We start from the raw sequence: 17,972 nt of genomic DNA, 5'->3' as shown, positions 1-17,972 counted from the left end.
TTTCTACATGGCTCCTTATTGATGTGCGGGTGAGACCCTTGACCTACACCATTTCCTCTACTTTCTTATGACATACAAACATGGAAAGATATTCAGTAATGCTTACTTTTAATACACAATGGTGTATTAAATGGGAAGTTATTAATATAAAAATGCCTGTTTTGTCCAAATGACAAATAAGTTTACTAGGAGTCCAAAAAATTGTAATGGGGGAGTGAAAAAATTATTCTGACTTTCCTTTTAGAAAAGGTAAAAGTATCTAAGACAAATTTTGAAAGAAAATTAATGGTACCCAGATCTCAGCTCACAAACTAAATTCCAAGAAGGGTACCAATGGTTTAGATTTATATTCCTAATTACTCTAGAGGCTGGGATTCGAGTTTGCAGATAGAAGACAGGTTGTCCCTTTTTTTTTTAAAGGGGGGGTCTGGGAATATGTCCTAGTGGCAGAGTGCTTGCCTCGTGTACAGGAAGCCCTGGGTTCGATTCCTCAGCACCACATATATAGAAAAAGCTGGAAACGGTGCTGTGGCTCAAGTGGTAGAGTGCTATCCTTGAGCAAAAAGATGCCAGGGACAGTGCTCAGGCCCTGAGTTCAAGCCCCAGGACTGGCAAAAAGCAAAACAAGCAAAAAAAAAAAAAAAGCTTGGGAGATATCATTTCCAGAATAACTAGCAAAAAGCCAGGCTATCAGCATGGCTCAAGTGGTAGAGTGTCAGTTGAGCAAGTGCAAGATCCTGAGTTCAACCCCAGTACAAAGAAGGAATGAAAAAAGAAAGGAAGGGAGGGAGGGAAAGAAGGAAAGAAAGAATACAGGAAGAAATGAACAAAAGAAGGAAGGAAGGACAGAAGAAGGGAGAGGGGAGGGAGGGGAGAAAAGGAGGGAGAGAGGAAAGGAAGGAAGAAAGAATGGCTTTGCATTTAGAAATTTCAGAGGTAATGATAAGACTACTGGAATTGAAAATATTCTTTGATAATCCACACACAAAGCAACAAATGTATGAACCATACTTGATGGTGAACACAGACTCAGTTTCTTTTGACACAATGTGCAATATGCTGTTCATGAAAACAGATAGGCTGCTTCTTAGTAACACTTGCCTTTTTCCTATATCTGTGGTTTAAAATGGTAAAAATGTTAATACAAGAAAAATTTTCCCTGAATAACATCAGTGATCATTTAAAATTATTTGAATCTTTGGTTTATGAATATATATCAACTGAAAGCATTAACAGTAAATTGTTTCAAAGTTCCTAATTAATACTAAAATAATAGCCTTCTATGTTTTTAAAAATTGTTACTTATATTACAAAAATGTCCATTGGTTCCAATTTTCTAGACTTTTTATAAGTTTAATTTAAAATAACCATTACCAGTATGATTAGTATTTGAATTTGCAAATTTCATACTGGCATTTTTCAGAATAAGTGCCTAAAATTTATTTCAGTGGCAAATTCAAGTACATTATAAGATAGTAACTTGTTGCAATACAATCCATTAGTACTTATAAGCAGAGTATATGTGTAGTGATATTATTTTAGAGTGATAGATAGTCTTTGACTCATTTGCTATAAAGGATTAAAAAACAAAAAAAATGGGCAATTTCTCAATATCAACTATTAAAGCATATTTTAAAGGAACAATAAAAAGCATAATACCAGGCTCCATAATCAATGAACAGATTCATAGCAGAGATTGCTTTGAAAAAAATAAATTAAAATACAGCAAAACTGAATCTAATGAATAAATGATCACTAATCAGTATGGAAAGGAGTGAATAATGCAACAAAGTGTAAGGAAATCAATAACCTCTGCTCTGACTATCATCCAAAAGTCTTTCTAGTAACTACAAGGGCTTAGCTATTTTGGCTTCTTTTTCATTTTCAGCTTCATTTAATAATTTTCTTGGCTTCTTTGTTTATTCTCCTATGCCATCTTCTCTGCCTTGTAAAGATACCAAGCTTGTTTCTGCCTTAGCACCATGACCCTTTCTATTTTCCCTCTGCCTGGACCTCCTTATATTCAAATGCTACCTTCTTAGAAATGGCATGTCCCTGACAATAACTGTCAATAGTACCTTCATTCTATACCAGGCACACTATTTTGACACTGTCACTCTAAAATTACCTTATTTTATACCTTCATTATCTCTGGCTATATTGCAACCCCCTAACAATGGAGTGCATATTGCCTATTTCTCCTGAGCCTCTGGGTTCTAGACCACTCAGCACTCAATAGGAACTTAAAAACTTGAATGTGTATACACATGTATAAATGCATGTCTATGTGTATGTGTGTACATATGTATATATCAAAATAGGTACAAATGTATGTCTTTATATATGAATGATGACATGATCTTAAACTACTCAACACAGATTTGTCTTCTATACAATATTTTATGTTAGTGTACACACGAACAAATATTCAATATAATAATTTAGTGGAACAGCAAGATATGAATTTACAGATTAGTTAATAACAGTGAATTATATTATTCATTATTATCACATGATTTTATCATTTAATAATAATCCCTTTCATCAATCAACTATAAATAAAGTATGACTAAATAAATTAGCCTTCCAGAGAGCTAGCTTTCAATTTCAATTGAACTCAACCCCTATCCTTTTTCCATAGTGATTCCTCCTTTTCCTGCAAACTCAAAGCTTCCAGGAGAAAGTAAACAACTGGTGACTAATGAACTTGCTTATATGAGCAGAATTTTGGGTGTTCTTTTTCTGGCCTTGTTTCTACTCCCTTCCCCCTGCCAGTCCTCATCCTCAAGATGCCTCCCATTCTGTATTGCCAGCCCCATTGGGTGATATCTGTCATGTTTGAGTTGGTAATTCAATTCTTATCCTCACCCCTCTAGTTAAATGTGGCGAGAAGAGGTGGAGTGGTGGATTGCTATAAAGATCACAGAATGGGACAGAAAGTATTTTGGTACATTGAAATAAGAAAGTAAGTGGGAAGAATCTGTAAAACAGTCAAAATGTTGGAACTGAATCATTCAATCTCTGAGAATCATACAACAAAATATTTTCTTCAAAGGAAAAACAGGTTATAAAAGATAAATTCTGCAGTTGGTTTATAGCATATAGTTTTGTAAATATTGCTGTTGCATTGGTTGTCTTTTATCCCTGCTATAAACCAACTGTACAACTCTTGAGGGAAGGATGAGGAGAGGGGAAGGTGGGGAAAAATGAGGGAGGAGGTAACAAGTTGTAAGAAATGTACGCACTGGGGCTGGGGATATGGCCTAGTGGCAAAAGAGCTTGCCTCATATACATGAGGCCCTGGGTTCGATTCCCCAGGACCACATATACAGAAAACGGCCAGAAGTGGTGCTGTGGCTCAAGTGGCAAAGTGCTAGCCTTGAGCAAAAGGAAGCCAGGGACAGTGCTCAGGCCCTGAGTCCAAGGCCCAGGACTGGCCAAAAAAAAAAAAAAAATGTACGCACTGCCTTACATATGAAACTGTAACCCCTCTGTACTTCACTTTGACAATAAAGAAATAATCTTTTTAAAAAGAAGGAGAATCATGATCTGAGGTTAGCAAAATAAAAACAGAAGTGAAAAACCTATCTAAAAAAAAAAAAAATGGGTACCCTGGGTATTGTATCTACCTTTATCTGAACTAGGGAACAGAAGGAAAGAGAAAGGGAACATCAAAATGGAGACAGGGGGCTAGGAACATGGCCTAGTGGTAAAAGTGCTTGCCTCGTATACATGAAGCCCAGGGTTCCGATTCCTCAGCACCACATATATAGAAAAAAGCCGGAAATGGTGCTGTGGCTCAAGAGGTAGAGTGCTAGCCTTGAGAAAAAAAGAAAAAAAAAAAAAAAAGAAGCCAGGGACAGTGCTCAGGCCCTGAGTCCACGCCCCAGGACTGGGAACAAAACAAAACAAAAAAGCCACAAGTGGAGCGGTGGCTCAAAGTGGTAGAGCACTAGCCTTGAGTGAGAAAACTCAGAGACAGTGCTCAGGCCCTGAGTTCAAGCCCCAGGGGAAGGCACCGAAACAACAACAACAAACAAAAAAACTAAACAAACAAAATGGAGAGACAAAGGGTAAAAGGTGAACCAAAGTAACAGCAATAATTACAAGACAATATCCTGTAAACTATCTGTACAACTCAGGGGGGAGGGGGAGGGGGTTGAGGAGGGGGGAAGGTGGGAGAAAAATGAGGGAGGTAACAAGTTAGATAAGAAATGTACTACTCACTACCTTATGTATGAAACTGTAACCCCCTCTGCACATCAATTTGACAACAGATAAATTAATTAAAAATGAATACTTTCCTCATTATCTTTTATATTTTACATCAAAACCCACTAGCCTTTAGTTCATGTAAATTTTTTATTCTTCTTTGGTGTGTGTGTGTGTGTGTGTGTGTGTGTGTGTGTGTGTGTATGTGTTATTTCTGTCAGGTCTACTAGGTCACCCAGTATAAAAGGATTAAGGAGCCCAACTGTAGAAATTTTTTTTCAATATTCTTGCACTTCTTTGGGAAGTTTAATCATTCATTTCTTGAAGAAAAAGGAAAAAGACTTGGCCTCAACTGCTCAGATAATATGATTAAATATCTTTACTGAGCCTTTTCTTTCAGAGGAATGTTTCACAATAACATACAATACTTGTTACTGACCTCTGAAAGGTCCAATATAGCCTAAGGGTGAATTTGGACAAGCCATGCCATATGTTCAATTTTATTAATGTATCTGTCCTGAAGAGTAAAATTTCATATCTATGACCCCATGAAGGAAGTTGCTTCCCCCCCTTTTTTTCTTCATAATTTGGACAAAATAGGAACTGGATGTGCTTTTTGCTTTTAGCCTTTCCATATTTTTTATTCTCCTGTAGAAGTTACAGCTCAAAGGGTGAATGAACTCTTGTATAATCTGGTTATAGATAATCTTGTTTACTGAACATTCTGAAGGAATATTATGTAATGTTATCTTTCCTTCCATTCCAGTCTAAAAATATGTATTATTAGATCCACTCTGCAACTGAAATCCAGCTACATAAGGACTTATTTAATTTTTTCCCACTTAAAAAAAAGTACTTGATCCCTAGAATTGCTTCATATGAAAAAACAAAGCACTAAAGAGTATATTCTATTTTTCATCTTCCTGCTATAAAACCAACAGAACCACAAAGACAGTACACAAATTGAAATCATGGAATAAAAAAAAACCTTTCACATAAAAGTAACATAGAAAATTGTATATCACAGCACTGTAGTTTTATAGGACAAAGAAAATAGCTACCTGTCCTCTGGCAAGAGAGAATCAAGAAGAACATATTAGGAAGACACAGACAGATCCTGGTTGGGGGGGGGGGTGGCTAAGAATAGAAGAAAATGTCAGGGACTAGCGTATATACATACTTCTCAACAAGAACTGTTGAATTTTTATTGTGCTTGTTTTTAGTCATTTGTTTTGTTTTTCTTTCTTTTTCAAATATTTGTATTTCTTAGTAGTCTCTCTTGCACTCCTGTTTTCTCTACCTTTCTTCATATTTCCTTCCTTTCCTTATACTCATTCTTTGGAGCATTTTATTTTTAATACTTATGCATTTCACCATCATTAAGCTCCAGTTACCGCTAAAGAATCCAAGTTCTGTTCTTCCACAAATTTATTGGGAAGGTAGTTGAGGTTTCTTACTATACTTAACTACCTGGTTTAGTACTGTATTGCTGATCTTGCTATGTACTGCTTTGAGCTTTTTCTCATCCAAAAGTAAAAGAGAAACTCAACTGAACAGATACAGAAATAGCAACATAGAAATAAAAGCAATGTGGACAAACAAGGCAATATCACTCCTTCAAAACCTTGTAACAACTCAACTGAATCCAAGTTACTGACTTAGCTAGAAATATCAGCTACAGAACGCTAAAAATCCTACTTTCACAAACATGATTAATAAACCTCAAAGAGGATTCAAACAAAGAAGTGAAATAATGAAATCAGTTCAAGGCCTAGACATGGATAAGAAATTCATGAGATATGATCAGAAATGTTGGAAATTAAACACTTAATAAATCAAAATAAACATGGCAGAAAGTATCAGCGGCAGATGAGATCAATCAGAAGAAAACTATCAAGAATACAGGAAACATTAAATTCAGACAATAATGAAGAAAAATAAATAACTATGATTATAGACTTCAAGATTTCTGAACCATCACTCTTGCACATTTACCAAAATTATTACATCTCAGGCTACAATGAACTCAGGATACAAGAAAGACACACTTGAACACCCATGTTCACTGTTGCTCTATTCCTTATACCCAAGTAGCGGAAACAGCCCATATGCCCTACATTGGATGAGTATTTATATATATCCATCTATATCTTGTTCTTCCTGATTTATGTGTATATGAGTGTGAATATTTATATTTACATTTATATTATATGTGTGTATGAGTCTTGTTCAGTATAAGAAAAAGAAATTAGAGCTTTTTCTCTTTCTTTCCTTTTCTTTCCTTTCTTTCTTTCCTTCCTTCCTCGCTTCCTTCCCTCTTTGTTTCCTTCTTCCTTTTCTTCTTTCATTTACGCTGGTCCTGGGACTTGAACCCATAGTCTGGGTGCTGTCCCTTTTTTGCTCATAGCTACAGCTCTACTGCTTGAGACACAGCTCCACTTCCAACTATTTTGTGTGTTTGTTTCTGTGTCTGTGTCTGTTTATGTGTGATTGTGTGACTGATGATAAAGAGTCTCGGGCTTTCCTAAAAATCCTCAGATCTCAGCCTGCTAGGATTACAGGCGTGAGCTGTCAGTGCACAGCTACCAGCTACACACTGGACTCCTAAAATTCTGATCATACCATCTTTAGAAACCCTTTGGCTTCCTTTGCATAAATTTTCAGATAAAAATTTAACTTCTTATGTGAATAAGATACCACAAACCACTGGTTATTCCTCATCACATCTTTCTATATCCTCATTCTTCTAAATCTTCCTACTGTTTAAAATGTGTTATTGCTGGACTAGTTTTATTTAGTCATCAACCTAACCACCAGATGCATTGACCACTGTCTTTTCATTTGATCTTCTCTCCTCATGAGATAAACATTACCTATCCTTGTAATGCATTACAACTTCCCTGGACAAAAAAAGAAAGAAAAAGAAATTAGAGGAATGCAAATAGAGGGGAAAGAAGTAATATTATTCATATTTACAGATCCTGTATCTGAAAGATCCTTAAAACTCCACCAGAAAGCTCTGAGGTCTCCAAACAGGTTCACTATACTAGCAGGATACAACAGTTGAAATAGGATATATAGATGCGTAAGAAGATATCATGAAAACAAGTGCATTCCCTATTGCCTTACAAAAAAAAAAAAACTAAGAATGATTCATGCTAAAAGGTGAAACCTTGGCAAAGAAAACCATAAAACACTGAAGAAAAAAAAATCAGAGAAGATACTAGAATATGAAAAGACCTCTCATGTCCATGGACCAGAAAAATAAATACTGTGAAAATGGCTATCCTACCAAAACCAATCTATGTGTTCAATGCAATCTCCATCCAATTTTTCTAATGACATTCTCCACGGAGGTAGAAAAATCATTCCTAAAGTTCATTTGAAAGCACAAAGACCTCAAATTAACAAAGAAATCCTGGAAAAAAAATGAGTAATACTTTAAGTAATTACAATTTCAACCATAGTACAGAGTGACAGTAACAAAAACAGCATATTTTAGGCACAAAAACAGACATGTTGACTAAATGAAAGAGAGAAGAAGACTCAGAAATAAGCCCACATAAAGTCAGCCAGTTTTCAACAAAGATATCAAAAATGCAACATAGAAAAGAAAATCTCTTCAATAAATGCTTTTGGGAAAACTGGATAACTTTGACAGAATACTGAAACAAAATCCTTGTACTACTCTGCCTTAAAATCACTTACTTTAATGTAAGACCTGAAACCTTTAAAACTATTACCAAAGAAAAGTCCATAGGAAAGTTACAGACATAAACAACTTCCTGAATAAGATCCTAATAGCTCAACAAACAAGAGCCAAGATTTACAAGTGCATCAGACTAAAAAGTCTCTGCACAGAAAAATGAAACGGTCACTAGAAAGAAGAAACAGTTCACAGAATAGGAGACGATCTGTGCTTGGCTATTCATCTCCCAGGAGAAAAATAACCCGCATATATAAAGATCTCAAATAACCAAACTCCAAAAGAACAACATGATTAATAAATGAACAAACGAACAAAAAATTCTCAAAAAGAAAGCACAAAAGTACCAATACATATGTAAAAATTTGTTTGCCATCTTTAGCCGTAAGGAAATGTAAATATAAACACTAAAATCTCATCATACCAGTCAGAATAGACGTGATAACGAAGAAAAACAAAGGCTGAGAAAGATGTGGAGAGAAAAGAACTCTTAGATTTTGTTAGCACAACCACTATGGAAAAGAGTTTGGAGGTGTTGCAAAAATTAAAAAGTGGTGCTGGGTACTGGTGGCTCACTGCCTTATACATGAAACTGTAACCCCTCTGTATTTCACTTTGACAATTAAGATCACTCTTTAGAAATGGAAAAAATAAAAAGTGGACTACCATATGATCCAATGATACCACTCTTTGGCATATAGACAAAGTAATGTAAATCAGGACACAATATTTCTTGCACACCTATTTGCTAATAGTACTATTCACAATTGTCAAGTTATGGAATCAATCTAGATGCCTTTCAACTGATGAATGGATAAAGAAAATACAGTATATGTACACAACATGAGACAATTCAGATATAAGGAAGGATGGGATTACGACATTTGCAAGTAGATAGAGGGAAGTGAAGGTATCCTGTCAAGCAAAATAAGTCAGGTTCAGAAAGGCAAAGGTCACATGTTTTCTCTTATATGTGAAATTGAGGCCATATATATGTGTGTATATATGTATATATGTCTTTATATGTATATATACACATACACATATGTACATATAGTTCAAATATATGCACACACATATACATAGAGACCATATATATGTACATATACACTACATATATATATATATATACAGCATGATTATAATTATAGGACTGTTTTAGAGGACAAGGAGCAGGGTAAGAGAAAAGAGAATAATATGATGTGAAAAAGATCAAAATATGCTGTTTTTGTGTGGTGATGGCATAAAGAAACCCACTGAAATCAGTTGAACAATTGGAGAGGTGAGAGATGGGAAAAGAGTAATAGAGGGGTTGAATCTAATGAAAGTACAATACATTCATGAGTGACATACCATAGTAAAATATGTTTATATATGAATTCTTAATATATAACTTAGTATAATCAAAACACAAAGTATTATTTTCATAATTGGTCATTCACAGGAAAAGTTAGAATAACTCATGCCCTCCATTTTATTTTATTTTATTCTTAAATTTAATTTTATTAAGAAGGTGATGTACAGAAGGGTAACAGTTACATATGTAAGGCAGTGAGTACATTTCTTGTCAAACTTGTTACCCCCTCCCTAACTTTTCTCCCATCTTCCCTCTTCCCCCCAGGCCCCTCCCACAAGTTGTACAGTTAATTTCCAACAATGCTTTCCATTTTAGTGGTAAATTTGTCATGAGAGCTGTGCAATTTCAAATGTGTATTTACATCTTGTGTTCATCAGACTTTGTACTTTATAGTCAATAGATGTAATAGTTTTAAATGTAGTGTGTATAAAAAGATAAGGCAAATTATAGTAAGTAAAATCCTCATGGGAGGACAAAAGTTGGACTCTGTATGTCCAGAGTGAGGGTAGCTCAGCAAATACTTACTGGTTTAGCAGGACATCGAGAATGAATGACGTTCCAAAGGCATCAACCTGGAAGCTCGCCCGGTCAACATGAGTCAACTGCAACATCAAAAAATGGAAAGGCTATTCACTGCTTAGCCATAGCAACCAGATGGTTAATATTTCTTAGGATTATTCAAACAGGTTCACTGTAACACAAATGACAAAGCCAACTTACATGGAGAATATTAGAAAGCAAATTAAAGCAAAAGCTATACTTTTTAAATAAGATAAGCATTCACCAATCTAGAGTCAATTACTACTGAATCAAAGAGGACCAGCGCCTCATCTGCTTCATCTCCAGTGGCAAAACATTGCATTTCCAACATTTTACTTCATTAATTTTATTTTATGTTAAAGGAATATGCAAATTAAGCTTTGTATATTCAAAATTGAAATTGTGCTCAAGAGTGAAATAATACAGTGAAACATTTTTATGAAGAAGATACCTAAATCTCTAAAAAATCTTTTCCAACAGACCTCAAATACATACTTACAAACATTTCGGTTTGAATTAACCAAACCTATCCTAGATGTGTCTACATCTTTCTAAGTGCAAATGTGAACCTTTGCATACCAAAATTTTCTTGGATACAAATAATTTTTGTGTCCTGTGCCATCATATGAACACCCAGAATAAAACACAAGGGATTCTAAAAAGACACAGTGTTACTAATTATATTATTATTGGTATATTGACGGATCACATAAACTAACTGAAAAGCAGGCATAACGGTTCCATGTCACTCTCACAGTACTAGCTGGACTGTGAACTACTGGGATTTCTATGTGTTTCTATAATATCAAATTTCTAAAACAATCATTAGAATAGTGTTGCTGCTCCCTACGAACCAGAAAAATCCCAGGGAAGGACATGCAGGATTTCTGTGGAGCATAAAGGGCACCTCAACTATCTCTGGGATTTCATATGCGGTAAAGAATGGTATTAGGTGAAGAAAGAAAGCATAATTTACAATATTAAAGCTTCCAGACAAGAAAGAGTTTCTCTACTAAAGTTTTGGATGGCTGGCGCCAGTGATTCATTTCTGTAATTCTAGCTACTCAGGAGCCTTAGATGTAAGTATCACACTTCAAAGCCAGCCTGGGCAGGAAAGTCGATGATACTCTTGTCTCCACTTAACTACCAAAAAGCCAGAACTAGAGCTGCAGCTCTAGTGGTGGTGTGTCAACCTTAAGCAAAAAAGCTTAGGAACAGCACCCAGACCCTGGATTCAAGTCCCAGTCAGGCCAGGACACACACACACACACACACACACACACACACACACACACACACACACACACACACACACACACAGTCTGTGAATATGTTGGCCTGCCAATAGTGGTCTTCTCATTATGTCCTCAAATGGCCTTGCACTTGGTCAATTCCTACTCCTATAAAGACACCAACCCTATTGGAATATGAACCAAATTTGAATGGCCTCATTTAATCTTAATCATACCTTTAAAGGTCTTATTTCCAAATACAATCACATTGGGAGTCACAGCTTCAAGACATGAATTTTCGGGGGACATATATAAATCTATGATACTTCTTTTCCATGAAGTTATCCCATGCTTTTCTAGACTCTTCTTACTGTAAGTCAAGATTTTACTTGGGCTTTAGTACTGATCAGTATCATCTATTCAATCAGTATTTCCTGACTGGTTCATTTGAGGGTTGTTTTATCAACCGCCTGGATGCACAGATGAACCATGAAACAGCTATAAATTGCCTGCTTACTGAAATGCAGTCTTTCCAGCAGGCTTGCTCTTAGTGCAGTATCAATAGGTAATGCTCTTTCTGCCTAAAAGCTCTTTGGGCTTCCCAAATTGCTAAAGACAGTTTTGAAACAGCCAAGGAAAAGCCCTACTTACCAGAATTGATGTCTCAATTAAAATGAACCTCTCCCTCCTCTATTCTTCCTAAGTACTTGTAAAACTATTACAGCTTTTATCTCAGTCACTTCTAACTTAGAAATATTAGCTTTGTAAATCTGTGATAATTGGAGCAGAGACCATATGTTTTCTGCCTTGTCATCATAATTATAATTTGGATCACGGTAATACTAACATTCTTTTTTTGGCAGGGTGTTTACTATTTACATCAATTCTAATTATTTTTTATTTGGAAATATTGTTATTATTATACACATTTATGGGCTATCATGTAATATTTCAAAACATTCATAAAATGTGTACAGGTCCAATCAAGATAATTAGCATGTCTATTTTCTTACCATTTCATAATGCTTTGGAGACTTTGACAACAATGTACAGTCTTCTTCTGTCCAGCCCCTTGTCACCTCCCATGCATCCAGTAATTATTATTCTGTTCTCTACTTTAAGATCAAGGTTTTCATAGCTTCTACATATGAGAAATATAGAGTATTTGTCTGACTCAGGCTATTTCACTTAACATAATGTTCTACAGTTTTAGCCATCTTACCACAAATGAATTTAGTCTACTTGTTATATTTTCTTTTTCCTGAAGTTCCAATTTATATTTGGGTCTTGTTTTATAAAACAATCATTTTTCAAAGAGTGACCCATATGCTTCAATTAAAAAGAAATAAAACAAAAAAGTTTACATTACTAATAGTAATAGGAGTATATCAATATAATAGTAATAAGAGTATATCAATATAATTTTAATGTAAGGCAGGCTTCCTCCAACTGTATACCAATTGACTCACTCAGTAAACTTTTAAGAGTATACCAAATTTGGGGAAATACTAGGGTATTAGTGACAAGGCGATAAAAAAGACTGTTTCTGGTCTAGCAGAACTAATAGAGAGAGACAGAAAGTGAATGATCAGATTTTTTTAACTTCAAATACACTGGTCTAAGATTTAATAAAAACAGGAGTATGCTGTCCAGAATAACCAAGTACCAAGAGTAATGATGGGGGTCTAGGTGGTCCTAGAAGACCACTTCAAAGAGGTGATATCCAGTGTACAATATTAATTTCTAGAAACAGTCTGTGGTTGGCAGAACAATAGTTCTACATTATGCCCACACACTGACCCCCCAAATTTATGAGCATGTCAACTTATATAATGACTGTAAAGGTAGGAGTAAGAATTTTTAAATGGCAATTTTTTCCTGGATCATATGGATTGTCCTAATAAAATGGAATGGGTATTTGTAAGAGAGAATCAAGAATATCAAAGTCAGAGGAGATGTGTTGATGGAAACAGAGATCACAGTGGTAAAGACACAGAGGGTGTAGGCAGCCTTTAAAAACCAGAGAAAGCAAGGAACTAATGTCCCTAGAGCCACCTGAAGGCACAGTTGGGCAAACTCTTTTCTCATCCTGCTTCTGACCTCGAGAACCGGAAAATCATGTTTTCTTTTTTTAAGACATGAAGAACTGAGTACTGTATTATAGTAAACACTTGGAAACTAATCTAAGACCAATGGCACTGTCCTCCACAGACAGCTTAAATCTAATGGACTCACAACAGCAAGACTGACAGGAGGCCACAAGGATCAAACTCCACACTTAGGACTTCCCACCTGTATTAGTCCATTTTGTATTTCTACAACAAAACATTAGACACTTGGTATTATATAATGAAAATAGGCATTTAGCACCTGGTGGTTCATGCCTTTAATCCTAGCTATTCAGGATGCTGAGATCTGAGGATTACAGTTCAAAGGTAGCCAGGGAAGGAAAATATGAGACTCTTATCTCCAAATAGGGAATGAGGGAGGAGGTAACAAACAGTACAAGAAATGTATCCAAGGCCTAATGTATGAAACTGTAACCTCTCTGTACATGACTTTGACAGTAAATAAGAAAAAAATGTGATGTACAGGAGGTTACAGTTACATATGTAAGGTAATGAGTACATTTCTTGTCGAATATTGTTGCCTTTCTCTCTCATTTTTCTCCCACTTGTAATGAATTACACTATTTGAGATCTCCCTCAATTCTACCATATTTCAGTTAGCATTTTTGTATACACTTCATACCACCCAATATATTTACTTAAAAATTAAACAAAATCTGGCATCTACACATAAGGGAAAAACATCTATCCTCTGTCTCTCTGCACCTGACTTACTTCTTTTAATGTATTTTTTCTAGGTCTTTCCATTTATTTACAAATGGCATAATATCATTCTTTCTAATGGATGAGTAAAATTCCATTGTGTATATGTACAATATTTTCTGGATCCATGTTTATTTCAATATGTGACTGTAGGCAGCAAAGCCTGAGACATGACCTAAATGTGTTCTATGGACTATGTTTAGAGTATTTAGAATGCTAGAATAAACAACCACTAAGCATAAAAAACACCAAAAAGCTGGAATGTCCATAATAGACATAGAATAGGCCTAAGAAAAAAGGAGAAAAAAAAACATTTGGGGGAATCTGAATAAATTGAAGAAAGGTTTTTCCAAATCTTTGGCACTGCTTGTGATGAAGGATGAAAACACCACAAATGTGAATATGTTAACTCAAAAAATATACATATATGTGTGTGTGTACATATATTACTTTAAAATTAAAAAAAAAAGCTGGAAGTGGAGCTGTGGCTCAAGTGGTACTTAGCTTTGAGCACAAAAACTCAGGGACAGTGTCAAAGCCCTGAGTTCAAGCCCTAGGACTGGCACGCACATAAAAAATAGGTTTGTATGGTTCATATTTCTGGTGAAAGTCTGATGAAAGAATTCAAGGACATGACCCATTATCTCCCAGAAGACCCCACTTCTTAAAGGTTCTACCACCTCAACACCACCACACTTCCATCACATGAAGCTTTGAAGGACACACTCAAACTGTATCAAGCTCTAGCACCAATCAATCAACCTTGCAGTAGCAGTTACTACAATAAACATGAACAAGGTTTCTCTGTAGTCTGTGCCATCTTCTAACATTAAGCACTATCTCTATGTGGCCAGTTTTTAAATGGGCCAAAGAGAAGAAACATGGTGCTTCTTTTTATTATCTTGGAGAAAAAATAAAATTAAGTAGAATATACTGAATTCTTACTGTAGAAACAATCCAGCTTATTACACAATGCTCTGAATAGAAGACACGGTGGTTCTTAGGAAGTTAACCTTCAACCTTTAAAAGGGAAAAGAGAGTTTAAATGTTAAGAAAATGTTTGAGAAAAAATCATTACAGTTATAATTTTATAAAAATGAATTTTAAATTCTTCAGTATTAATTTGTGTGTGAGGAAGGATTTTCTTTCCTCCTTTTGGGGGAGGAGTGCTAGGGATTGAACCCAGGGCCCTGTACATGCAATCACTCCACCATTCAGTCTGTAATGCTTAAAACTATTAAACACCCAAACATCACATAATAGTGAGAAAATCCTCTTTAATTCATAGTATCTTTACCAATTTAAAACAACAACAGCAACTGCAATGTGGATAAAAGTCATCTCCAAGGTCACACAGTGGGCTGTGGCACAGCAAGACCTCCCAACATTTTTCCACTCTGCACTCCCATCTGTGGCCTGGGGTACTTTCAGGTTTTACTAAGTCCATTGAGTAATGGCAATAAAATAAAGGAAATATCTTTAGAATTATAAGAATGTCTAAATTGCATTTTTTAAAGATGAAAAGGAAAATCAAAACAACAATCTTTAGAACTCTATTTTCATCAGGAAAGTCAATACTAGCATCTCTCTCTCTCTGTCTCTCTCTCTGTCTCTCTCTCTCGCACACACACACACACACACACACACACGAAACCTGTTTGTTTTTGCCAGTCCTGGGGCTTGAACTCAGAGTCTGAGCACTGTCCCTGGCTTCTTTTTGCTCAAGGCTAGCACTCTACCACTTGAACCACAGCACCACTTCTGGCCTTTTCTATGTATGTGGTGCTGAGGAATCGAACCCAGGGCTTCATGCATGCTAGGCAAGCACTCTACCGCTAAGCTACATTCCCAGCCCAGGAAACCTGTTATAATACCAATTTGATTACAACTTTACAAAGTGAAATTATAGTTAAAAATTGAAATAGAAATAAAAAAATTTTAAATGACAAAGCTGTGGTAGATTATGGCTCACATTTATAGAAGCTGTGAAACAAAAGACTCAAGCGGGGAAACTGCAAAAAAAAAAAAAAAGAAAGAAAGAAAGAAAGAAAGAAAGAAAAGAAAAATAAAATAAAATAGGTTTCCAGATGGCAAGAGCTCCTAATAAGTCAATATAATCACATACAGTTAATTTTAATTTCTAATTACAAAAGTGAATCATAGAATCTTAGGACCAAAAGAACCTGATACAATCCCCACATTGAGATTTGTTTGTTATTCATGGCAATAGCTGAAATTCAAATGTGAAGTTAATGTAACCCCATGTTCCTCATGCATTTAGCTTCCTGGCAACTGGTCCTTTTTTCTTCACATCTCCCAGAGCCAGTGAGTCAGGGCCAACTACCTATTCCAGAAAGAAACACAACTGAACTTTTTAAGATTGCTTTATTGATAATCTTGTTTTCTTCTTTGAAAAAAAATAGTAATATGGAAGCATTCACAGTTCAATCATAATTTTGACACAAGGGGAAATGGTATTTTGAATTCATAATTAAGTCCAACCTAAAGTGAAAATATTACCAATCAAATGATATTATGCAACATGAAATCTGTAAAAGTAATTCACATTATTTTTTCAAAGGAGTTATGAAATAGAAATTTTACTCTGTTTCTAAGTACTTCTTTGGAGTTTGATTGCCATTCAGTTGCTGCAACATAATGTTTGTAAGAATACAAATGCCAGGTACTGGTGGCCCACACCTATAATCCTAGCCTATACAAGAGTCTGAGATCTGAGGATTGAGGTTTGAAGTCATCCTAGACAGAATAGTCCCCCTGAGACTCTTATCTCCAAGAAGCTACTCAGAAAATGTCAGAAGTGGCACTGTGGCTCAAATGGTAGAGTGTCAGCCTTGATCACCAAGAGGCTCAGGGACAGCACCCAGGCCTTGAGCTCAAGCCCAGAATAGGCCAAAAAAAAAAAGAGGGTCTGGGAAGGTGACTTAGCGGTAGAGTGCTTGCCTAGCATGCACAAAGCTCTGGATTCGATTCCTCAGCACTACATAAACAGAAAAAGCCAGAAGTGGCACTGTGGCTCAAGAGGTAGAATGTTAGCCTTGAGCAAAAAGAGGCCAAGAACAGTGCTCAGGCCCTGAGTTCAAGCCCCAGGGCTGGCACACACACACACACACACACACACACACACACACACACACACACACACACACAAAGAACACAAATATTCCTAGAAATCCAATACTTTCAGTTAACTTTTTAAAGTATCTGTATCAATTATGTATATGCATAATGCCTTATTTCTGCATCAGAAAATAAAATCACTATGACTATGATGACAGAATTGCCTCACGTGAATTTTTGGCAAAGGAGCCTTAAAAAAGAATTATCAGATCTTCTAAAATTGCTATTTCTCCTTATAGATTTTTGTTATGATCATATTTGTATAACTGCTTCTCTGCAATGAGTTAGCTGTGTACTATCCAAGACTGATCTTATGAAGAACTGTATTATAATAGCATTTGTTAAGAATGGATTGTATCCAAGGGGTGTTCCTAATATGTAAATTAGCATGACATATATAATAACACTAATGGTTTTTATCCATATATGTTTATGGGTATGTTAAGTACATCTTTCTTTTCTATCTGGCCAATTCAGTCCCATCCATTATTTTCTCATGCTCTGTCACATATCTCATCTAATTAAAATATGTTCTTAGCCAAACAGTCCTTTAGATCCTTCTTTGTTTTCTGTTCAGTGATTGAACCCAAGGCCTCTGGTGTGCTCTACCACTGACCTACATCCCCAACACTCCTGTTAACTATTCTTTAACTTCAACCACCCACATGATTATTACAAAAACCAGAATAGTTCATGGAAGCAGGTCATTTAAAGCAAAATGAAACAAAACAAAAGCTCTCTTTAAGGAATACACTTTAAAGATCTAACTGGGTTTCAATTCTGGGTCTTCCACTTAATAATGGAATAAACTGGGGCATGTTGTTTGATGTCTCTGAAAAAGCAAGGATAATAATATGCACTTCGTGAATTTATTGTAGCAAGTAGGTTATAGGCTATCCAGTCTTGATGTAGAGTTCTGATCACACCAGACACTGGAGATACAAAGAAGAGATAGA

At 35.7% G+C, this 17,972-nt stretch overlaps 1 protein-coding gene across 6 annotated transcripts in view; it reads right to left on the bottom strand.

Moving 5' to 3' along the window:
* The window catches only part of Adam22 (ADAM metallopeptidase domain 22), a 195,014-nt gene that overhangs the window by 154,990 nt on the left and 22,052 nt on the right, over positions 1-17,972 (bottom strand). For all 6 annotated transcript variants that reach the window (XM_048339964.1, XM_048339959.1, XM_048339960.1 and 3 more), the window contains exon 3: positions 9,801-9,877. In XM_048339964.1, coding sequence (XP_048195921.1) covers positions 9,801-9,877 — 77 coding nt within the window. The remainder of the gene's footprint in view (positions 1-9,800; positions 9,878-17,972) is intronic.

The sequence above is a fragment of the Perognathus longimembris genome, chromosome 2 (genome assembly GCF_023159225.1).
Source record: "Perognathus longimembris pacificus isolate PPM17 chromosome 2, ASM2315922v1, whole genome shotgun sequence".
In the NCBI taxonomy this organism is placed as follows: Eukaryota; Metazoa; Chordata; class Mammalia; order Rodentia; family Heteromyidae; genus Perognathus; species Perognathus longimembris.
This window is presented reverse-complemented; position numbering and strand designations above follow the sequence as displayed.